General features: G+C 34.6%; 1 protein-coding gene and 1 long non-coding RNA gene across 2 annotated transcripts; one reads left to right on the top strand and one right to left on the bottom strand.

The window, feature by feature from the left end:
* Nucleotides 1–11854: 11854 nt before the first annotated feature.
* FLP (Duplicated homeodomain-like superfamily protein) lies at nucleotides 11855–15971 on the top strand. The gene is made up of 12 exons (XM_079013595.1): nucleotides 11855–12908; nucleotides 13005–13051; nucleotides 13159–13215; nucleotides 13313–13385; nucleotides 13615–13670; nucleotides 13775–13942; nucleotides 14026–14198; nucleotides 14332–14480; nucleotides 14594–14739; nucleotides 14834–14943; nucleotides 15032–15165; nucleotides 15392–15971. Exons 1-12 carry the CDS (start codon nucleotides 12792–12794, stop codon nucleotides 15500–15502), a joined length of 1341 nt encoding a protein of 446 aa, XP_078869721.1. The 5' UTR covers nucleotides 11855–12791; the 3' UTR covers nucleotides 15503–15971.
* LOC145066365 (uncharacterized) lies at nucleotides 14991–16903 on the bottom strand. The gene is made up of 2 exons (XR_013688740.1): nucleotides 16700–16903; nucleotides 14991–15231 (listed from the first exon to the last, which is right to left on the bottom strand). It is a non-coding gene; the product is annotated as an uncharacterized LOC145066365 (long non-coding RNA).
* Between the last annotated feature and the right edge of the window lie 8842 nt (nucleotides 16904–25745).

The following is a 25745-nucleotide window of genomic DNA, read 5'->3' on the forward strand; positions in this document are numbered from 1 at the left end:
ATGTAAAAAAAGAGAGAAATTACTGAAAAAGTTGAAGAATATTGGAGCTATTAAGTAAAAATAAAAAAAAATCAAAGTTCTGAAGAAATTCAGAAGTTAAAGATACCAAAAATCACACAAAAAGGTAGTGAATTCAAAGAAATTGAAGATCAAATATCAAAGTAGAAAAGAATTCAAGAGCTCCATTATGATATCTAAAAATTATAATTTCTAGATTATGTACGCTTGGGTAGCTTTACAAAAATTACCTTGAGGTTAGAAAGTTTTTTTGTTGATGGATTCGGAGGGATGCATAAAATGAGCGTTCTTGACGAGTGTTTATGAGGGTTGTGAGTATTTAGAATTAGCGGGGGTCCAATCAATCTTACATAGCTCATATTATGACCATAAGTGTGTTTGTCAAATCAATCTTACATAGCTCCAATTCTATTTAATAATTCATTATATGTTATCTATTGTATCACCATACATAGATTTACATGAATTGATTAATGTTAGTAGATTTAGAACTAAATTGCTAATACTATCTTAATTGGTAACCAACAGTAATTGTCATAGCTAATTTATAAACCTTGAGGGAAGGTGGATTCGAACTAATAGAAGTATTTGTTAATTGATTGAATTTCGTGTTAAGAGTTAAGTTCATCTAAACTTTCAAAATTAGATAAAACCCCCACCTTGCTAGAAAATTAGGTTAATTTAGTAGTAGATAGATTAATTAGTTAAAACCGTTCCCTGTGATCGACACCCGACTTACCCAAACTATTCTATAATTTGGCTAGGCACACTTCCTAGGTTCATTTGAGTTAGTTAAGTAGTTAGGTTATAAATACAAAACTAGGTGTAGCTATTTGCACGCATCAGCAATCCAAGGCCCAAATCAAAAACAACAAAAAGCCCAATATGGCCCAATTTCCAAATTGGGCCTAAAGCCTATCATGGGCCTAGTCCAAGAAAGCCCAATATCCTAAAAGGACCAAAATATAAATTGGTCAACCATGATAAAACTTATTGTCAAAGATCAACAAATCAAGAAGGCCCAAATAGATTAAGTACACCTCGCGTACTAAGTTGGTATGCCCAGCGTAGTCCGGGTTGACTAAGTACGCGTAGACCTGGCAATGGGGCGGGTTTGGAGCGAATCGACCTTAATCCAAACTCTTTTAACAAATTCCAAAACCCGATGCAAACCCGCTTTGTAACCCGCAGGGTTTTGAATAATCAAACCCATACCCTTTTCCACCGAAACAGCAGATATCCAAACCCACCCTGTAACCCGTAGGTTTTTTGAATAATCAAACTGATTTTACTTAAATCATAAAATCACATTTGTTAAATAGAACAAATTTTGATTAGAAAACACATTATGTACTCGAAGAGTTTCGATTGGAATTAAAATCATTATTGTAGTTACTTCCGATTGGTTTTTGACCCTCGATTGCATTGATAGAGAATACAATTACAAACTTTCTTCCGATTGATAAATGAATTTATTGTTTTATAAATGAAATTGGTGATTACATGATGAAATATAAATGAAATTACATCATGATTCTTGGGAGAAGACTGGAAGTCTAGAAGTTGAGTCCTCAAGTCCTATGTAAAAACAGTTTAGTCTTTGGACTTTCGTTTGAAATTTAAAGTAAACTTAGGCAGTATAAAATATAAATGTCTAATTCTAAAATTTATATGGGGCAAGTTATAAATGGAGTGGATCGCCATACCCGACCCTTTTAATAAAAGGGTTAGCGGGTACGGGTCGTTAATGGGTAAATAGATCAAAAACTATGCTCCAAACCTGTATAATTGTTAAGGGTTTGGATCGGATCAGGGTCAAAACCCGCTCCATTTCCAGGCCTAAGTAAGCGTTGTGTACCAAGAGGTATGCCCAACATAAACACCTTGCTTATAGTCCACTTAGAAAAGGTCTTAATCCCTTAAGCCAAAGCGTCCAATACTCAGAACTTGCTCCAAATCATGCCTTAATCCATAAAGTCATTAACTTTGAGCTTTTTCATTGCTCAAAGGGCCCCAAATCCAAGTTCTAACTTTAAAACTTCAACAAAGGAGCTAATACATATGCATTGGTTGCTATCATCCATCAAGATTGCATTTTTATGCATTTGGGACACCTAAAACGTCCAAAATAGATCTACCCAAAAGAGATGTCAAGATTAAAGCTTTTTACCTTCAATAGGTTCCAAAAGATGAGTAACTTCTGGATCTCCAAGCTCCACTCCAAGTGATGATTCTTCAACAAGCTCCAAACTCTTCAAAATGCACAAAAACACTCAAAAATTCCTCACAATGGCTTAAGAACTCCAAGATTGTGACATCCCCAAATTCAGGGTCATTTTAAAAATTTTATTTATGCTTATTTGAAAATCAGAGTATTCATTTTTAAAGAATAATATTGTGGAATTTTTTCCCACAAAACATGATAAATATATTATTAAATCATTTCCGAAGAAATGTAATTTGTTTATATTAAAACTTTGGGATGTCATTGTCAATACAAAAACATAAGCATCAACAGACCTTACATTCATTTACACTAGTGATCTACATCTCCTTTAATATCTCAGTGTAATGTAGCTTCGTATCGACACTTGTGATACAAATAAACTGAGTGGGTCAAGTTGGGAAACCTGGTGAGTACATAAGGTTTTCAACCCACAATAATTTAATTATTATGTTTAATCATCAAACAATTAACCCAATTACCCATCCCCATTATCTTCTTTATTTTTAAGTATCTTCCCTAAGAACCATCTATTCCTCAATATTTATTCCTAAGGATTGTCCTAAGGAGTAGGCACGAAGTCCATCACTGCTAGGGTTTATCTAACAGCACTAAGTCCATAGTTGCCAATGTTATCTATTTAGCACTAAGTCCATAGTTACCAATATCCATCTATAGAGCACTAAATCCATAACTGCCAACGTTCATTTGTAAGGCACTAAGTCCATAGCTGCCAATGTTTATTTGTAAGGCACTAAGTCCATAGCTGCCAGCGTTTGTCTATTTGGCACTAAGTCTATAGCTGCCATGGTTTATCTATGAGGCACTAAGTCCATAGCTGCCAATGTTTATCTATATCATCTTTTATCTCTCATCATTCATCTACCCATCTTTACCCAATATTTGTATATGTATAAAATACATATACATTATAAATCAAATAAAACATGTATATTTTGTTCATCCAACATTGATATCAAGAACACAGATAATATGCACACACATAGCATGTAATTTATATTAAATACTTCATATCTATGTGTAAGATGAAAGTAATTATGCACTCACTTGTTAAAGTGATGATTCTAAACTCGGGCAACGCTTCGCTTCTAACGATTCTAATTTCCTTCGATGAAACATAGTATTATTACCACTAGATTTTAGTCTAATATTTATTGCGACTATTTATGAGAGATTTTGTTTTATAAGTGTTGAACAATACTTTTCAACCACTATGTACACACAGAGGGTAGACATGAAGCACCAGAGGGCAGGACCATTTTGGCATTATAGCACTTCTGAAATCCAACAACCCTATGTGGACCTTCAAATCAGATAGTTAAAAGATATTATAATAACACTTTTTATATTATATTTATAATATATTTATTGTTTATAAGTTCATAATAACGATATTGAACTTAAACATAAGTTATACTTAAAGTAGGGTAAGTATAACTCACTTACCGGGAGGTTTGGATAGGAACCAGGCTTAGCGGGGGCAGAACTTCCGAGCCAAAAATCTCTTCTTCTTAGAGACTTCTGGCGCTCTGGGACTCGCCTCTATCACTCGGGAAGTGCTAAAGGTTGGGAGGGGTTTAGAGAGATGTTTGAGAGAGAAAGAATGGAAAAAGTGTGAGTTTTTGGGGTGATTTGTGCCTCTATTTATAGGTTGAGTTCGGTTTGAATCCGGGATATTCCCTTGTTGAATGTAGGGTGTTCGTGGCCAGGTGTCACCATCTGGTGCCAAGCCGTGGTGAGGAAGCAGTGGCTTAGATCGCGCCACATGTCACCTCCTAGTTATTCCAAAAACTAATTATCTTCTAAAATCCGTAAATTTAGCATACGAGCTCTGTTTTTGACGTTCTTTATATCCACGTGTAGGTATTGACAAGATCTACAACTCTCCTTTTGACTCCGTTGGCTAATTCTTGACCGATTTTAAATTTCACAGTACGATAAGAGTATACTGTTAACGACCGTGTAAAATTTATAGCTTCTACATACAGACTTCGTTTTCGACTGTCTTTTTATCGTTGAACTCCTAATAATGAGATATTCAATTCTCATTTAGGTCGTGTTGCCTAAAACTGATCAATCTAAAATTAGATTTTCAGGTTGTGTACTGCTATGCTAAATTTTTAAAAAATCATAACTTCCTCATACGAAATCAGTTTTTGACGTTGTTTTTATGCACGCTCTCGGTTTAACGTATACTACAACTTTTGTTGAGATTTCTAAGGCTAAAAAGTAATTTATCAAAAATTCACTTTTTACGTTACGCGGTACCGTGACGGTTTAGCCGTAAAACTTCGATGGGTCATAACTTCTTCGTTATAACTTGGATTTCAACATTCTTTATATGTACGAAACCCTTGTGACATATACTATAACTTATTTAAGATTATTTATTCTAAATAATATTCAATAAAAAATCATTTTTACCGCTCATTGTCTCTAAATTGACTAGCCGGAATATGCGGGCGTTACAAGGATGGTGGCTAAAGGTCGAAATTAGGGTTTAAGAGGCATGTTGGCTGATAAGAAGCAAGGTTCAATGAATAAAGGAAGCTTAAATAGGGCCAGGACCCTAAAATTTAGGGTTTCTAACTAAAGGGAGTACGTCCTGTGTACCCCTGAGTACGCCCATTGTACTCAAATGCCACCCGCGATCAATACACCCACTACGCCCCACGTATACAATGACTATGCCCCGTGTACTAGACCAAGCTTCAAATTACTTCAACTGCAATCGTCTATAACTCCTTCGTTCTAAGCCCGGTTCCAATGATCCTTATATCCACGATGTAACAGCTCGGAATCTCAGGTATTGTTAAAATTATGTTTTTGTGGTGATTTAAGAGGGGACTCGGCGAGTTGGAGCCTAGACTCGCCGAGTAGGATCGCAGACTTGGTCGCGGGTTCGCGACTGGACTCGACGAGTCCAGATATGGACTCGGCGAGTCTACGCTGTTTAGCGAAAACCCTAACCGTTCAGGTTTGGGACGTATAAAAGGGACTTATTGGCCATCATTGTTCATTTTAGCCTTCTGAGAAGAACCCTAGATCGATTGTGTGCATCTGGAGCAAGGATTATAGGCCATTGTTGATTATAGAAGAATTGTTGTGCAAGGAAGAGAAGGGATTGGCTAAAGGAACAGCAAGGGAGTCACATTCTGAGGATTGGGGACACAGAGAATACATCATCCAGGTAAGAATTCGAGTATACTCTGCTATTTTGATGTGATTATGGAATTAGGGTTTATGGAACCCTTTTTGTGAATAGATTGAATGTTACCCTAGTCCCCTAAACGATTGTAACCCTGTATTTGGACCTTTGGAGGTCCAGAATGTCCCATGTCTGTGCATTTCGGGAATTGATGAAGGTTTTGGATTGGAATCCTTATGCCTTAGGTCAAAATGTAAATTATGAATCATAAGGTGTATCATGAGCACTGAAATGAGGATTTTACGTGATGGATCAGCCTAGGAAGGCCAGACCTAGGAATGGTCGGAGCAGTTCTGACCTTAGGATGCAGTTTGAGCGGTTGCATGGCATGGACTCGCCGAGTCCGATGAACAGACTCGGCGAGTAGCTTGAAGAATAACTGGGACTCGTCGAGTTGTTCTTCAGACTCGGCGAGTTGAGTCGGGGTGGCCCCGCGATTCTTCCAGGAGTAACTCGTCGGGTCAAGGAGGATACTCGACGAGTAGAAGGGGAATCTCAGAGAATTGGAGGACGTCTAGACTCGCCGAGTCGCCATGGCACTCGCCGAGTCCGGTCGAGTTGACCGTTGACCGTTGACCGTTGACCAGAGTTGACCTAAGTCTGACTTCTTAGGGATAGTCACACTTAGAAGATATAAGTGTTAATGAGAGATATGTGATGTTATAGGGAGGTTGTAGCTCGACGGATTGTGCACGAGTGATTTCAGGATTTGCTAGCTTTCAGCATTCACGAGGTGAGTCTTCTCACTATACTGTACCCGGAAGGGTTTGATTGTGTGACCGGATGGTCAGATATGATATGTGATATGTATGCCATTTGTGGTAAGTTATTTGTTATATGTGCTATGTATGTCATGGGCCGGAAGGCGAATATGTTATGGGCCGGAAGGCGATATGTTATGGGTCGGAAGGCAATATGTTGTGTGATGGACCGGAAGGTCGGCGTGGGTAGGACCGGAAGGTTTACCCAGCAGGGACGGAAGTCCCCTGAGACACATGGACCGGAAGGTCAAGGCCTGGAAAGGCGTATGTGCGTAGGTAGTATATTGGGGAACTCACTAAGCATTTATGCTTACAGTTGTTATGTATGTGTTTCAGGTACTAGCGAGGACCGTGGGAAGGCGCCGGCGTGATCGGTACACACTGAAGGATGTTTTTATGATCTTGGGATTTAGATAATTTGTATTTGACATAACACTTGAATTATTTATGCCTTGTTTTGTATGAAAATACTTTATTTTTAAAATGAAAATTTGTTTGAAAAATTGCGTTGTAACACACGAAAAGGTAATTAGAAGTTGCATGCTTCTATCAACTCCTACTTGCCTTAACACTTCCTGAACTAAAATTCAATTTCCATAAAAGCTCGAACTGACACTTTACCGATATACCCTTTGGCTCCAAAACACAAACCGAACTCCCGGATCATCTAATTTACATTACCCACACACAAATGGGTCTAAATCTCTTTTCCTCAAAGCCCTAAGCCTGTTGATACCCGATCTTCGGTCACCACCCCGCATTAGGAAACAATTTGGAATAGGGCGTTATAGTAGAATGGGAAAAGTCATAGGTCGAGTTCTTACAAGAAATATGGATTTTTATTCAAGAAGTTTTTAGTCCAAGATATTTAGACATAATTTTAGAGATCTTCAATACCTTTCCTTGGATATAAAGAACGTCGAAAACGGAGTTGGCATGAAGAAGTTACGACCGTTTGAAGTAAGCAAGATTTTTGGGTTAACTACGTAAGTTGGGCTTATGGGGAGTATGTTGGGTGTACTAGGGCATACCTAGTACGATCGATGTAATTAAGTATGTTGGGCGTACGCAATCAATGCCCAAACCCTATTTTCATGGTTGAGCCCTATTTAAGCTTCTTAACTTCCGCAAACCCACTTCATTCTCATCCTCCACCTCTCCAACACCCTCTCTTGAAACGCTAACCCTAGTTTGAGCCTTGTGAGAAAAAATAAGGTGTCTTTAAGTGATTTGGAGTGTTCTTGGTGCACCTTGGAGAAACAGGAACTCATTGAAGAAGCATTGGTTGTATTGGGCTTGTAGATCCAGACCTTATTCACCTTGATCTTTCTTCTAGAGGTATAAAGTTTGAATCTTGATGATGAAATTCTTAAATCTAGCTAGTTTTGGGTGTTATGAGCTTTTGGTCACTTTAAGTGCATAAAGTTTAGATCTTGGAAGTTTGTGACCTTGTTATGGATAACATTGGAAACTTTATCCATCTAAACATCATTTTGATTCAGATCTGAAGGTTGGAGACTTGGACTTAATGGATTTACTTGGAAAAGATGCACTTTTGGTCCCTTTCATGACATAAAGACTAGATCTTGTTTGGTAAGTCCATTCTAATGGATAAAGTTGGAAAATTTATCCATTATAGAGTTATTAGGAATCATAAAAATGTGATCTTGGTCCGTCTATCCCTTCCATGCAAGAGTTATGATGTCTTAATGGATTAATAAGTTAGGGTTTTAGCTTTTGGACCTTCCCTAGCCTTGGAAAGTCATAAAGTTGGAAACTTTATGACTTAAGACAATGTTTTGAGGATAGATCTAAGTTGGCTGAAAAGTCCTTAAGGGATTAAGTGCTTAATGGAATGGATGGAACCAACTCGAGTATGCAGGGTGTAATTTTTGTATGTTGGGCATACTAAGCCATCCCATGTAAGCAGGGCGTAAGTTGAGTACGTACGACGTACTCAACCAACCTTGGACTTTGACTTTTGTTGACTCCATTAACCGTTGACTTTTTACCAAGTTTGACTTTAGGTCAAACTTGAGGTTTTGATTGTGATTAAGATTTTATTTGGTTATGATGTTAGTGGATCCGCAGAAGCAAGTAGTGTACTAGGGAGCGTATCATGGTGTCTTAGGGACTGTATATAGTCATGGTGTCTTAGGGACTGTATATAGTCATGTTGGATGTCGAAGGCACCAATTCTAGTTTTGGTTATTTGTTAGTATATGGATGTCTTAGGGACTGTATATAGTCATGTTGGATAGAATGAGGACTCTTGATCTAGGTTCTTTTACCTGTTCCTTGTTTGGTTGTGGTTCTAGAGTAAGATCACCTGTCCAGGTGCCTATCTCACCTCTGAGTATATACTATCATGCATTCCCTGGATTATTGATATTTAGTATGTTGTTATGTTTTAGTGACATGTTAGATCTATATCCTGGTATATAGGGTGTTGTTATGTTGTAGTGACCTGTTAGATCAGTATCCTGGTATATGGGATGTTTTTATGTTGTATTGATATGTTAGATCTGTATCCTGGTATATAGGATGTTTCTATGTTGTAGTGATCTGTTAGATCGGTATCTTGGTATATAGGATGTTGCTATGCGGTAGTGATCGAAAGAACTATATGTTTATCTGTACTTGCTAGTTATCATCTAATGGAGTGCCCTATGGATTGTATGTAGTCGTGTAGGATAGCCTGAGAACTTTTGATCTAGGCTTTCTTGCATGTTCATCGTTTGGTTGTAGCTCTAGAGTAGGATCATTTGTTCGAGTGGATATCTCACCTTTTGGTATTTATGGTTATGCATTTCATGGGAGTTAGCTGGTAGTGTGATTGTATGCTGTGAGAGGACTAGTAGGTGGTCATGAGCTGTATGATTGCCTATATTATGTGCATACTTGATCCTGATTGTTTATATGTCGAAATATGGTAGTAGTGCATTGAGGCGGTCCTACTTTGTGTTGTAGGCCAAGATATTCGGTGCGAGTTGACTGTAACTCGATGGCATGGAGACTCGGGAGGAGTGGTTGGGTTGAGGTGGTAGGCCAACAAACCCTAGGTATTCCAGCCCGATGGCTGAGTGAAGTGGACCCGATGTATGCTTGTATGTTTATTGTGTGGGGTATTTTGGGGGAAAATCACTAAGCTTTGTGTTTACCCAGTTGTTTATTGTTTTAGGTATCATCGGTCGTCATGGGAAGGTGAAGGTGTGACTCTACGCATTCATAAACAACAATGAAGATTTTGCGCTTTAATATTTCTCTGATTTTGAATAAACGTATTTGAAATAAACGGTTTTCTCCATAATTGATTTATAATTGGGAAGCTTTACTTAAATAAAATGAAAAAATTTTACTGTGAAAATTGGACGTTATAGTGAGCTTCCCCAAAAATACCACATATAATATAAACATGAACAAATATAACAACATGAGGTTGTGTCAGGTCCGTATCAAGCCCGAGTCCATAATGACTCCATGTAACAACACATAGTTGTGTCGGGTCTGTATCAACCCCCGGGTCCGTATCAACCCTAAGTCCAATACGTCTCTGAGCTCGGATTGGCTCCATGCATATAACATTCAATCATAACCCAAAATGTCACATAAACACATACATCCTGCATATACAGATCAATTGGCCGACATTGGTGCCTTCGACCCATCAGTGTGGTGATAAGACTCACCTCAATCGGTAATCAGATAAAACTCACACTCAGGCTGCTACTACAAAGCTCCTCTCACTAATATATCCAAAAATAACCTTAATTAGCAACTAAGGTGAACTTTCATCATTAAGGGTCCTTACTCTCATTAGGGTAAATGACCATTTTACACCTTCATGGCTAGGACCCAGCCCAATGTCAAAGTAGGTGATAGAGTCAGCCTATAAAGTCAAATCCATCAAACAAATATATATCCTAACATCGAGCCTCACGTCGTGACCAACCCTTGGTCATGTCGTGAGAGCCGACCAAGTCCGATTCCAGCAAATCGATCTCGAATCAGTCAACTCAATCACAGATTTCCTACTAGACTAACCTCATGACATGAGAATCACTAAGTCACGTTGTGCGTTCCATAAACTCAACAACTTACGGGCTTAGTCGTTGTCACGTCGTGAGACCTTATGTGTCATGTCGTGACTACAGTCTGAAGCCAGAAAAATAAGGTTTTAAGTCCTTAATCCATTAAGCCATCAAACCCAAATCTTACAAAAGCTTAAGGGGACCCCAAAGGTCCATAAAAATGTTTGCTTTATGGACATGCATGCACCATTCATGTCCCGATCTATTTTAGGTCAAAGTTGAAAAATATGCACCAAACTCTCATGCATGGCTCTTATACTTCACTAACATCCAGATCTTGACTATATGATGATCAAGGAACCCTTAGAATCCATAGAATTGCTAACTTTATAGATTTACTTCACTCAAGCATGCTTAAACATGAAGAATAATAGATAAAGCCCTAGATCTATCCAAAATATACAATAAAGTTTCAACCTTAGGTACTTACAAAGGTCCAACAACAAGAAGAGATGATGATGATGATGATGATGATGCTATTTTTCCCACTCCACCACTAGAACACTTTTTTTCCTCTTATTCACTCATTCTTTAAGCTAGAAAATGCACCAACAAATGGCTAAGGACTTCAAGGAGGGTTGTGATTAGGGTTTCTGGAGGCTTGAAGAGTGAGGGATGATGAGGGTGGACAACCCTAGCCCTATTATTCCATTAAATACTAAGAAATTAGGTCATCAGACCGCTCTCATGTCGTGATCAACAATGACTCATGTCGTGAGACTCAAGGAATACGGGTCAACTAGTCAAGTCTGGCTCACGACGTGAGAGGCATTGCTCACGTCGTGACTTCTTCCAAAGGCTAGAAAAGGATTCTTGAAATTATGTACCTCAAAAATTTGAATGTTACAATAAAATCATGTGTATATTGAATAAATATGGATGTTTTAAGACATTGCACTTTTCCTTGCGGTGTTAGGTACTTGTTTGTATCTAGATAATTATGTATTAGGTATTGTCTCTAGAAGACTTTGCGATTATTGTTTTGTGAAATTTGAAGTGTTGTCTTACTTCAAACAACAAAACACAACTCAAAGATAGTTCTTTGACATCAAGAACTCTCTTGGAACAAAAGTCGTGTATGAAAGCATCTATAATAGTCCAATTTTCATCGGTGTTCTTTTTTTTTCGGTCCACTTTGTATACGAGTTCTTTTGCTCTTGCTTTCCTACACTTTATGTCATCCATGCTATTATTTTAAAACGAAAGCAATTAGAAAGATATCATTTTAAGACGAAGACAATTATAAAGAAAACAATGAAAGACAAAATATATGTCAAATCTAAGCTTTAAGCTCATGAACAATTTAGTTGATAAAACTTGATAGAAGCGAGTACAACTAAAAACCATTGTTCGTTTGATGTCAAAGCTTTATCCTACCTAAAGATGAACAATATCAATTAAGAATTTAAGAGTAGTTTTTTTTAATCAAATCCCTCCTTTTGAAAATTTAAAAAGTGAGAGGGTTAAAATGTAAAATGAACAAAATTTGAAAAATCCACATTTACACAATATCACACACACCCACATGATTGATCACACTCACACCACCACCTCAAGAGCGTAACCAATTGAAATGGAGCTACTGTATTCATCTTGGTGATGTAGTTGAGTCACGAATGTCATCATGTTTGGTTTAAAAATCACACACACTAGTGTGTGTATGGCGGGCGTGGAGCTATCAAGTCGTGTACTCCATCATCATCCCAATTAATTATAACTTCTCTCTCGTGGATTTCAGTGTTGTATTGTTTTTTTCAAACTACTCTTTGTACCCGCCCTCCCAAAACGCCACCCCCACAACCACAACGTTCCGTTCTTGCAATTGGATCAATTATTATCAATTCACTAAATTCTTTCGTCACTATCTACTGTTCCTCGATCGTATAAACTGTAGGCTCAAACTCTCAGATCTACGGGCAATCATAGTTCGCGATTATCGAGATATACCTTACGAAAAGGTAGTGAATAGTTAGTTTCGTGGGTTTTAATTCTTTTGTTGCGCTATTGATTTTCTTTTCTTTTTTCTGTTTGTGATCGTGATTCCCAATGGCAGAGATTGTTCCCCTTTGCATTATTTTAATCAGTTAGCTTAATCAAGTGTTTTCAGCTTTCGAGTTGTTCTAATTCTGGATTCTGTTTGCGTCAAAGGTGTTTGATTTTTTGATTCATTCAAAAAGTTTCGAATCCAAGGCAAATTCGACGCATGGCGTTGGCGTTTAGTTCTATGCGTTCCGTTTGAAGTAAGAAGTAACTCGTAAAGTTGTTTTTCCATTGAAAAGAGGGGAATTCGGAGTTCCTTTTGCCTCTCTTTATTACCCTTTTTTCAATTTTAAAATTTATATAACAACACAACACAACCCAGTTGACAGACAATCCACCATACATAAACGCCAAAAGAGTCTCTCTCACTTTAGCATGCGAGAACTTAATTTTCTAGATAAAGAGAGAGGTCGTGTTGTCATTAATCGATGCTGAATATGAAGACGAAAGTTTGCGATTCTGATCATAACACCAACAGCAACAACAATGGTGGTGGTGAAGCTCTGAAGCAGAAAGAGAGGCATATAGTTTCTTGGTCACAAGAGGTTCACTTTCATCTTTCCTGATTCATCTTCTGATCTTCATTCTTTTTTCGTGATCTGTTGTGGACTTAACTTAACGATTGATTACTTCGTATTCAGGAGGATGAAATATTAAGAGAGCAAATCAGTATCCATGGAACCGACAAGTATGATTCCGAGATTCTCCTTCCTTTATCCTCTCATCTCAAGTTGTTTGATTATATAAGTATAAGAATCAATCAGATTAATGAAACTGTTATCATGTCATGTGTAGTTGGACAATTATTGCATCAAAGTTCAAGGATAAAACAACCAGACAATGCAGAAGAAGGTAAATCTCAAAAGTATTTGAAAAATGAAAAGGAAAACTCTAATTTTTATATCATTTTTTGCTAAAACTGAATTTGGATACAACTTTATGAATGCAGATGGTTCACTTATCTGAATTCTGATTTCAAGAAAGGAGGATGGTCACCAGAGGAAGACATGCTCTTATGCGAGGTAAAATAAAATTTACAAAAATACCCTTGGTTGGTTTCTTCAACTATAAAATCATCTTTGTTCCCATTTATCATAAGGCAAAACAACATACATACAATAATAAGTTAATAACACTAAAGAAAAAGATCCATGATAATTTCTATGATGGAATTTCAAGAATCAAGATCACTTTTTTTGAGGTGCTAAATTACTTAGTTTTTCCATTACAGTAATGAGCTAATCTATGCAGGCTCAGAGGATATTTGGCAACAGATGGACTGAAATAGCAAAAGTGGTTTCAGGAAGGTAAAGATTTAATTTATATATATATTTTTTAATTTTGTATTGAAGAACTTAAAAAAACAATTAAAAAAAGTAACTTTCTTTGTTTTTTCATACATGAAAAACAGGACTGATAATGCTGTGAAGAATCGGTTTTCCACTTTGTGTAAGAAGAGAGCAAAACATGAAGCATTAGCAAAAGAAAACAATGTTTCTTACATCAATGCAAACAATAAAAGAATCATGTTTCATGATGTACAAAAGTTTGAAACTTCAATGCCTCCATTGAAGATTCGGTATGTTCCTTTCACATACCTATACCTGCTAGTTGAATTTTTAACTTTTAAGATTAAAAGTTAAAACCGTTGTTGTGGTTTAGGAGGAAAGAAGTTGGAGGTATGATGGAAGATTGTAATATTGAAGAAGGGTATAATGGTAATTGTACAACTACGGGTCATCATCAACTAAGACCTCCATTTGCAGTTCTTGCTCACAACATTGATCTCTCAACAACTCAACTTCATGGCATCAATAAGGAGGTCTCAAAAGATGGTAATTTTACAAACACACACACATACATACACAAATCAAAATGTAATAAAAGATAAAGTGAGTTGTATAACTTAAGAATCTTTTACTTGTTAAAAAAGCTAAAAAAAAAAAAGTTGGATATTCTTGATAAAAGCAGGTAGTTGTAACATGGGTGAAGGAACATTTCTCAAGAAAGATGATCCAAAGATTATTGCTTTAATGCAACAAGCAGAGCTTCTTAGCTCTCTTGCACTTAAAGTTCATACAGAGAAAACAGATCAGAGTTTTGAAAATGCTTGGAAGGTGAAAACTGTTTTTTTTTTCTTAACAACAATTTGTTTATTGGTTAAATGCAAGAAATATAAATCTTGTGTTTGTATTATGATTGGTAACATTAAATGATATACAACAATCAGGTTGTTCAGAATTTTCTTAAGAACAGTAAAGAAAGTGAGAATCTTGGATTCAACATTGCTGACATGGATTTTCGACTTGAGAATTTTAAAGATTTGGTTGATGACATGAGAAGTTGTAACAATGGGAGTAGTCATGATTACTGGAGGTAATATAATTAATAAATATAAACTAAAGTTCATTTTTTTATTTCTTAAAAATAAAATCTCTAAATTTTTTTAAAAAAATTTGAATTTCTGTAGGCAGCCTGATTTATATCAGGCATCACCAGACAGCTCTGAGTATAGCACAGGGTCAAGTAATATTGTTGGTGATGTAAATATGATAACATCTGATGAGGGAATCAATCAAGGTAAATTATGTCCTTTTTTGTAATTTTACCTATAATTAAACATCATATTGATAATAATAACAAATATATATATTTGCTTGAATTACAGATATTTTACAATCTTGTGATGAATTCAACAATGATGTTGCATTGCCAAATTCAGAATTCAATTCTCCACTTCAAGTAACTCCATTGTTTAGATCAATGGCTGCAGGGATTCCAAGCCCACAATTTTCAGAAAGTGTAAGTACATTAACCATTTTACGTTTTTGCCCTTCTCATACCTTAATCTTCCACTTAAATCACATCCTGTGACATCAATCAAAGGGTAAGCTATATTGAAAAAAACATTATACTTTTAACCAACTAATACCTTATTTCATCAAATCAAACAATAAAACTTGAAGACATTTTGATTTATTATATAGGGTCAAAATGGTAAATTTATTTATTTATTTGGGTTTTTCAGGAAAGACATTTTCTACTAAAAACACTTGGAATGGAAATGACACCTCCTAATTCAAGCACAAGAACTTCACAACATCCACCCTGCAAAAGGGCCCTTCTTCATTGTCTTTAAAAAAAAATTAAAAAAAAAAAAAAAAGAAAGAAAAGAAAAAGATTTGATCAAGATTTGCTTTATGCCTTGAAAGCAAGAATGTTGAGGTACATTCTTGAGTTGAGGGGTAAAAATGTCTCAATTTTGTGTGTGTGATTTTGGAGGGTATCGAGTTTTAGGTGTTCGATATTGACCTCATAACTATTTGGCCTCAAAACATGCCAAATTCTGTACAGAAGATAATTTTACTTAGTCTTTGGAGAGTGTAATTACAAATATACCCCCCATTTATACGGTTAAAAGAGGGGGGAAGGTAGTAAAAGTATAAAAGAGAGTGAAGGAGGATCAACCACCCAATTGGACTCCTGTTCTTTGTTTCTTTTTTTCTTTTTTTTTATTCTTAAAATTTTTATTGTAATGTATAACTTACAATGATTGGTTTTAGAGAATGTAATCTATAATATATATTATATGGTTCTTGTGTGCAGAATCTTTGTGTTTTCTATGTTTTCTTTTATTCTGATTCAACTAATTATTTATAGGCAAATGCTAGAAAACCCCTTAAGTTTTAGATGTTTTATAGTAAAGCCCTTATGAAAAAAAAGTCACTAAAGCCGTTTTTAAGATTTGTAAATCTTTCATAAAAACCATTTCTAATTTGTAACTTTTTTATTTGGACCTTACACAAAGCATGTAAAAAGGTATAAAATATAAGGGTTTTTCCGTCATTTTTTCTATATTAAATTGTTGGATAATGATAACAAAGTTATGAATCTTTCATGAAAATTTCAAAATGGCTTTAGTGATTTTTTTCATAATGACTTATTTGTAAAAAATGATCAAAATGTAAGGGCTTTTCTAGCATTTCCCATTATTTATACATGTAATTACAAAAAATGGGCCCTTTACTTTCTGTTTGTTACCATGGTTAGTCCAACATTGAAACCTTTTTTCAGTTATAGTCCTTATTTCTAGGTTTCCTATCGATTTTGGTCCCTGAAACCTTGAAATGATGATCAAAATCTGAAAATCGGTGGGCAAAAATTGATATGAAACCATTAGATGAGAATCAAAATTGAAAAATATTCCAATTTTAGACTAAATACAGTAAAAATAGAAAAAGCATAGGGAACATTTTTGGATTTTACTCTTAGTTATAAAAAGAGTAGTGAATTCAAGGAAATGATAAACGAAAAGAGTGGGATAGAAAAGTCTTACTTGGTGAAGATGAAAGATTGACTTTGTTTTTTGTGTTGTTGAGACATGGGATTCTTCTGCATTAGTGTGTGTGTGTGTGTGTGTGTGTGAAGTATGGGTTGTGTTGTGGGGAAGAAGGTGGGGAGTGAGGGATCCTGTAGGAGTATTTAAGTTGGTCAGCTTGATGATGATGATGGTGGTGGTGGTGGTGGTGGAAGACAAAAGATGATCATCTTTAAAAAGTAAAAGTATGTTAAGAGAGGGGAGGAGGGAACCATGTACAAATTTTATAGTATTTGTTTTGACTTTCTCTGTTGACTTATTTTTAGTGCTACAACTTGTTTCTAACGTGATAATGATTAAATTTTGTGAGTACACGAGTTTATATAATATAAAACAGTTAGATAAACATTTGATAATTTGATATGTACATTTTGAAATACAAATAGTTAAATAATGATGTGCACAGACACTCAGCCACACCAGTCCCCATGAGTGTAAAGCATCCAAATATCTACAAGAAGATCTATAAAACTTTTAACACCATCTACACTAATTAATGTCATTATGCTTTTACTTGTGTTATATCTGTTTTTAGTAGAATACCGTTTTAAAAAATGGAATTCACTAACATATGAATAACTACTTGATATGTTAAATATTTTTCTTTTTGAAACAGCTTGAAACAGTCAGTCATTAATAAAATTAACAACGGGCAAAGAGCTAGAAAACAATTACAAAAAGTTCATGGGATTTTGAAGCCAATTCACCCATCCTATTTAACATTTATTATTTCTATTATAATACTACAATAAAAAGAATTCTTTTATCGGATCAACAATCTCATTTTTTTTAATCTTTCCTGTTCCAAACACCACATCATTTAGAAATCTCTAAATATACCATACAGTGGTACCTGATATCGCATGATCAACCACCCTTCTTTCTTCACGTTCATGACGTCATTTTCAATGAAAGTGAATAACTCCAAAAATCGTATCGAAATTAGAAGGAACAACATTGATCCAAAAGAAAATAGAGTTTCAAGTTCTAGTTGGCACTTCACACCAAAAGAAAGATGTTCAAGTTGTTCCACTTCAAGTTAACATCCGTGGCGCCATTTTCAAACAAAGTAAATAACACAAAACTGATTTAAAAATATATTAATTATCTATAATTAATAAATAATAAGACATTAACCTGATTTAGTTATTTACAATTTAACTTTTTTTTCCAGAAGAACATCTGACACATGCTCTAATCTATTATTAAATTTTACATGTCTTATATAAAACTTGAACCCTTAACCTTAGGCATCTCATCAAGATATAATTTTATTTTAGGTCAAAGTATGCCATGTTTACATAATTATCTTTCTATTAATTTACATGTCTACAATTTAAAGTAGAGTAAATTACATGAATGGTCCTTACGGTTTGGATAATTTGCGTGTTTGGTCCCTAACTTATTTTTTTAATTCGGAAAGTCCCTATTGTTTGTTTTTGTTACGCGTTTGGTCTCTAATGTTTGTCTTTACTACGTGTTTGATCCATGTCTTACCTAGAAAGACTATTATTTAAATATAAAAAAATGGTAGGGTAGGTACGGTAATGTGAGGGGTGTGGTTGGGGTGTGTTTATTTAAATAAATTAAACAATCAAGAACAAAATAATTTTTTTAAGTATGACAGGGACCAAGCGCGTAACAAAAACAAACAGTATGGACTTTCTGAGTTAAAAAAATAAGTTAGGGACCAAACGTTCAAATTACCCTAAACCATAGGAACCATTCATGTAATTTACTCTTTAAAGTATGTTAGAAGTTATATCAATGTATTTTTATTAATATGTTCATAATATAAAAATAATGCAACCAAGTCCCGAAGGGATGATTTTGAGATATGATGGATTGAGAGTTGGGGGTCTCCTCATTTGAGATGGATGCTCCATTTGATCATAAGAGAAATACTAGGTTAGGTGTAATATGTGGGTTGCCCATATTACACTTTAGTTAGTTAGTTAGTTAGTTAGTTAGTTAGAGAGAGAGAGAGAGAGAGAGAAAGAGTGTGTGTCTATGTGTGTGTGTGTGTGTGTGGGAGCTTTAGAAGAGAATGTGATCGTCATTTGTGCTTTTTGCAGGATATCGTGGATAGCTCATGACACATGTTGGAATTAGGCATGATGCTTTTGGTGCTCCGGCCTTGACTTGGGTTCGACTTTATCAAGGCTAGGATCTGACTTTGTTTCTTCTCTTAGAGTGCCTATTAATTGGTGTAGTTTTTGGCATATCTTGGTTGGATTGTTGCTCAGCTCTTAATATGTTTACGGTGGTACACTATGGACCACTGTTTTGTGGCATACTATTCCGGATTTCGAGAGAGTGTGTTGGGAACTTGTTTTTTTTTTTTTTTTGCTTTGCCAACTATCTCGATGTGAGATGTGTGGGGTTCCCTAAGCTTTATAAAAGAGGGTAACTTTTCTCATAAATGATATCAGTTTTCTATTTGTTACTTCTTCCCATTGCGTTTCCTATTTTCACACTTTTCGATAAAGGCTAGTCAATTGATGTTATTTCTTTAGTAATTAACTTGGGAAGATCAAGACAACAACGCTTGATTTCAATTTTAGGGAGAATTACAGCATTGTGTTGCCTAATCCTGATTATTTGATTACTCAGGTGTCGTTTGGAAGGCGAGTCTTTATTTCAAATCCCAAAAATTATCACTTCACCTTCCTCTAAGTTTATTTCTTGATAGAAGTTTTACATTTTTTTATAATATACACATTGCTTGCCAGAAACTCAACGTGATAGGGAAATTAGTTGCTTTGAGATGTGGTGTGTGTGTGTATATATATATATATATATATATATATATATATATATATATATATATATATATATATATATATATATTCCTGACATGTTGGGGTTAAGATTGATAAGGTTTTTCGTAATTCCATCAAGAAGTGGAAAGAGAACTTATTTTAGGTTGATGAGTTTTTATTTCCGGCAATGATTGATGTTTTGGAGACTTCGGGAAGGATTAAGGATAAATAAAATTGGATCCTTGATGAGTGTTGAACTCATGAATAAAAAAATGAGTGTTAAACTCGTGGGTCAAAACAAAACAAAGTAATAAACAAATCAAGACACAATGTAAATAATTCTCATAAACTCAATTGATCAGTGGTGTGTAGGATTATAGATGAATAGCTCTAATAACGAAGTTGTTATGAGCGTGTGAAAAGCGTTACAATAATCCTAACACAGTGCACTATTTATAGACTTCTAAGTACAACACAAAATCACAAAAATTATATGAACTAAACGCCAACATGTACAAAATATGCCATGTAAAATAAAAAGATATACCAAAGGATCTTAATAAGATCTACCAACTACTTCGAGATAGAGCGTACTTCGATAACCCTTTAAACTTCTCATCTTCGGATAGACATCAAGGACTTCGACATTTTTCGCAACATTTTCAACTTCTATAGTCTCCCCCTTTGTGAAGAATCAAAACCATCTGAAGCTAATTCAAAATATGCATAACATTGAGAAGGGCCTTTTTCACTTCCAAATACCAAGTTAGCAAATCATGCATGTCCTTCGTATCACTATCTGAACTGTGTTTGCATGTACAGATTCAAATAAGCATATTTAAATGTGAAGTGTATGAAACATCTCCATGTAATCAATGTCTAAGAAATTTCTTTATTGATTTCCCTTGGTCTTTTTCCTAAAACAAACGATCCCTTTTGGCTTTTGAAAATTTGCCATGCTGAAATCTCTTTGTAAAGCATTTAGAGGCCAAAAGCATATTGAAGGTCTAATGTTCATCCGAAGCATTCAGATTTGCTAAATAGTTTTGATTATCCAAATTTGACATGTTACTGTTCATCATAATCTTTTCATATTCTTTTTGATCTGATGTGTTTTGATTTCTCCGTGATTGTAACATTCGAATCTTAGAGATATTTTATTTAATTAAACTTGATAATTTTGGGTTGCCACGATGTGGTGGAGGCACCACCACGACGTGGCATGGCTAGAAGGTTCACGAACTCATTTTCATCCCCACAACGTTGCAATATACTAGCCACATCGTAGTGACCACCTGATGACAAAAACCCTAATTTTCGAGTATTTAAAGGAATGAGAGGGTTAAGGTATGCGCACCCTCATCCTTCATCACTCTTAAACCTCTGAAACCCTAACCCTAATCTCTCTTGGTAATTCTTGGCTCATTTCTATGCTCTTGTTAGCTTGAAGAAGAAAAAAAGATAAAGAAGGTGTCCTGGTGTGTTGGTTAAGCAAGCAAGCATTCCCATCATCCTTTTATGCATTATCTGGACCCTTGTAAGTGTCCAAGATCCAAGCTTATTGGTTCCAAGCTGATAGATCTAGCTTTTTCCCTTTTCTTCTGTGGAATCTTGATTGAAGGGATTCCATAAAGTTGGCAAGTATTTATCGATTTGTGTTCAGTACGAAGATGGTGGGCAATCTGAGCATTTTGTTGATGAGATACCATAAGATGGTAGTGAAGATTGAAGAGGGGAATGGCGATGATCTAGAATTTGTACAAGCTGATGCGGTGGTCCATAACAATCTTGGTGGTGTTTATAGTGGCGTGGTTAATATGCCTTCATCTTCTATGAGAGCGAGCGCATTTATGACTGTTGGCTTTGTGAAGGTCGAGTTTAGTTCTATCTTATTGGTCCTAGTGGCTATACTTCAGTAGAACGCATGGTAGGGTGACTCTAAGTTGGATTGTGTTGATCTTGATTCGATTCGGACCATAGAGATTATAAGTTCTTGAAGGTCTCTAAACCTCCCTCAAGTGATTTTGTTTAGGATAGTGCATAAACATGTATATCTGGTCTTGGTCTTGGTCTTGGTCTTGGTCTTGGTGACGGATTTAAGACAACATAGTTGGTTAACTATGTAAATATTCAAAATGCATAAACATTACTTTTAAGATGCATGTAAGTTGGCTATAAGTGACTTTTTTAAAATATTGATTTTTTAAAGGTAACAACTCTATAGCTATATGTAGCCATCTTGGCCCATTTGCCCTTTTATGCCTTATATAAATAGAGGTGAGTTCATACGCCTAAAAAATGCTCGTTAATCTTATAGTGTAGATAAAATACATGTTCTCGTCTTTTCATTTTTCGTGATCTCGACTGTCATTATTTGTGTTCTCTGCTTTTGTAGTGATATTTTGTCTCAATTTGTTTGGTAAATTTAAAATTTTGTGTATTTAATTTTACTCGTAAAAAATAACATCAAATCAATATGGAATGCGAATTCTTAATTTAAACCTTTCGTCCAGGTGAGGACTTTATCAAGTGACCATGTTGTCAGAATATTACCATGCAAGTGCGTGAAATAAGTTTTGAATCGTTACGAATTAGTTAAAATGGTGGGTGGTACCACAAGAGCATGCTACAAAAATATGTGGTACGATACTTGTGGTGGTGGCAAATTTGACGTTAATATGTCTGTCATATCCTTTAAGAAAGACGTAAGGACAAAGGCATGCTCATGTTACTACGAAAGAAGCAATGGCAGACGCAAAAGGTTTGAACCATAGTTGTCAAAATCGCGATCCTGATCGTAGGATCATACGATCCTACATTCCTAGTTATGAAAAAACGATCCGGATCGTAAAAGGATCGTATTTGTGGTAGGATCGCAGGTAGGATCGTAAGATCGTAAGTAGGATCATAGGATGGAAATCCGATCCGATCCTACCATTCTTTGATTTTTTTTTTTTTTTTTTTTTTTTGCAAATGAATTTTTTTACCACTTTATGTATTTTACCCTTTACCAATTTACCATTTATCATTTTGTATTGTAGCTTATGATTAATATTTTGAAGTTTTCATAACTTTTGAACGAAAAATTAAATGTTTGAAATATTTTTCATGATTAAAAATTATAAATTAAAATTATATTTTTCTTTGTGGGATCTTAGGATCCCGATCCCGATCTTGCAAACCCAAAAATGATCCTAGATAGATTCCTGATCTTAACAACTTTGGTTAAACAGCGGTGGCGCCAAGGGCAGAGCCAACCTAGGCTCGGGCCCACCCTCAGTTTTTCATTTTTTTTTTCTTTTTTTTTGTTTTTTAAAATAAGATATCATTTGGGTGTGTGTGTATATATATATATATATATATATATATATATATATATATATATTAGTTTATAACCCGTGGGAACCACGGTTAGAAAATTAATTAAACTTTCTAAGTAAAAACTCAAAACTATTAATTAATAATTTTAAATAAATTATTAATTAAAAGATATTTTTTTAGTTATATATAAAATTATAATCGTTGATTAAAATAAATACGTAAAATATATCATCATATAATTTGTATAAATTTTATTTTATTATAATTTGTATAAATTCTATTTTATTTTTATTCTAATATTATTAATTTAATGTAATTAAAATGTAATTTAAATTTTGAAATTTGAAATGGAGAATTAATAGATTGATAAGTGTCATGATGTTAATTACAAGTGCCAATAAATTGACAAGTGTCATGATATTTATTACAATACCTAACATGGTGACACATGGCAAAAGAACTACTCTTTTATTAGTATAGGGATATATATATTCTTGTTAAATTTCTTATATTTTTCTTCATTTGGCTAGCCTTTAATTAGTTTATATATATATATATATATATATATATATATATATATATATATATATATATATATATATATATATATATATATATATATATATATATATATATGAGGAACACCCTAAAAAAAATTTAGCTTCGTCTCTGGGTGGCACTAAAAAAAATCTGACCAAATTTAACAACATAATTTTTTTTACAAAGTACTAGTACATTAAACCACTCCATTCATCTTAATATTTAAATTTGACATCTATGGGTAAATATTTTTTGAAACCGACTCATTACATCATCGATATTCACTTTCATAAGGGCTTCTTTTTCAACATAAGAAATCATATCATCATTCAAAAAATCATCACCTATTTTGTTATGTAAATCCCTCTTCAAAAACTTCATCGTAGAAAAACATTTTTCGACTGTTGCAGTTGTGAGGAGTAAAACCAAAACCAACTTCAACAACCTATATACCATAAGACCAATGTTTCCCCGTTTCCACCATCAAACGAGAAAGATCATAAATTCCTTGCAAACTAGTGAACTAGACATCTTTATGCAAAGCGTGATAATATATCTCAAGTTTACCATCAAATTGCATCATCTCTGCATCATCAAAAATCTTTTTTGTACAACTCATTCCACTTTAACAACTTTTTTTTGTCAGATTTAGCAAATGAGTCACAAGGACTCAAAGCCCCATATATTTTAGTAATTGGGTGCTAAGTTCACTATATCGATCTCCAAATTCTATAATTTTCATATACATAGTCGTGTTGAAAATTTCAACTTCAAAATATAATTGATTAGTAACTTTAGTCTTACAACCTCTTGATGTGACATAATTTTCTGTCATCTCCACAATATTTATATTATGTTTTTGACAAAAAATACTTCAATAAAAGTTTAGCAAACCCCATGACTCTTAAGGACTTTAATGCCTCCATTTTCCCTCTAACCAAAGAAGACGCTTCTAAAATATCTTGATCCTTTATTTTGAAGATGTTTTGACAATATGTTCGTGAGGTGTAAAATTTCATACATCAAATGTAAGTAAAATACGAAATTAAGTGTCTTGAAATATCTTAAGATACCAAATGCTTGATTTCGGTTACTTAAACCGGATTCTTCCTCTTCGACATAAGCAAGAGCATTAAGAACCTTCGCAAATAAGTTCATCAAACTTGTGATTATTTTGAAATGTGAACACCATCTTGTATCTCCCGCTCAAACAAGAGAGCTCTCTTGATTTAACCATCTTCTGGTTTCAAGTTCACCATTTCCAATTGACTTTTGCACACTTTCTCAAAGAAGTCGTCAACAACATCATGCTTATTTTCTACACCTACAATAACTAACTGAAGTTGGTGTGTAAAGCAATGCACATAATGCACTGAATCATTATCTTTTAAATTCAAAGCTTTTAGAGTGTTGAATGCACATAACATATTGTTTGCCTCATCGTAACCTTGTCCTCTTGCATGATAAAAAAATATTAAACATTAAAGCGAATAATATTCAATTAAAATTCATAATAAGAAAACAAAGTTTTGCTTACTAGGACATACTTAACTTGTTAAGGGTAAAAAATTCATCTATGGCCGCTTTAAGAGTCAAAGAGGATGTATCATTCACGTGCACAACTCCAATGAATATTTCCTTTACCATTCTAAAGTTGTCGACATAACTCAAAACTATGGTCGTTTGTTCTTTTTTTGATACATCACTAGATTCATCAACCAATAAAGCAAACATATCATTACCAATTTCTTTGCAAATACTTAAAGTTAACTCTGTTGAAAAGCATTCAACAATTTTCTTTTGAGTCCTTCAGCACGTCACTTGATTATTTTGAGGAGCATTTTTTAAGGTAGCATTGTGAATGACTTGATTATGATCTCTCATGAAAGATAATAACTCAAAGAAAAACCCTCTATTAAGGGAGTCACTCGACTCATCATGACCTCGAAATGGTAAATCATTTTTCAATAAAAATTTACAACACCAAATTGAAGCACCTAAACGAAGTTTACTGTTACTCTCCTCAATTTTGGTTTGTTTCTTGAAGGCTGCACTAATAGATTGTTTTTCTTTCAATAAAAATTCATAATTATCTATTGGTTTGTGATGAAAACTATCAATAACATTCATATGATCTCTCAATGAACTTTTTTTATTCCAAGTATCAAAACAGTGTGAAACAAATGCATTTATCCCTTTTTGTTGTCCCACCATGTCTCCACATACATAGCAAAATAAACAAAATGTTTTATTCTCTTTTATGTTATACTCTAACCAATCAAAGTTATCAAACCACTTAACAACAAAACTTATTTTGTTTGTTGTAATTTTTATTAAGTCGTAACCACTATACTCTTTTTTGTAAGTTGTAACCAATCAAA

The sequence above is a fragment of the Lactuca serriola genome, chromosome 8 (genome assembly GCF_051521515.1).
Source record: "Lactuca serriola cultivar US96UC23 chromosome 8, Lser_US96UC23_V15, whole genome shotgun sequence".
NCBI classification, from domain to species: Eukaryota; Viridiplantae; Streptophyta; class Magnoliopsida; order Asterales; family Asteraceae; genus Lactuca; species Lactuca serriola.

Bases quoted from the DNA above. Each gene is read 5' to 3' on its own strand.
- FLP (XM_079013595.1), top strand. From the start codon at position 12,792: ATGCTGAATATGAAGACGAAAGTTTGCGATTCTGATCATAACACCAAC. The intron at 13,052-13,158 runs GTATGATTCCGA...TGTCATGTGTAG, and splicing joins AGTATCCATGGAACCGACAA to TTGGACAATTATTGCATCAA. The intron at 14,944-15,031 runs GTAAATTATGTC...CTTGAATTACAG, and splicing joins TGATGAGGGAATCAATCAAG to ATATTTTACAATCTTGTGAT.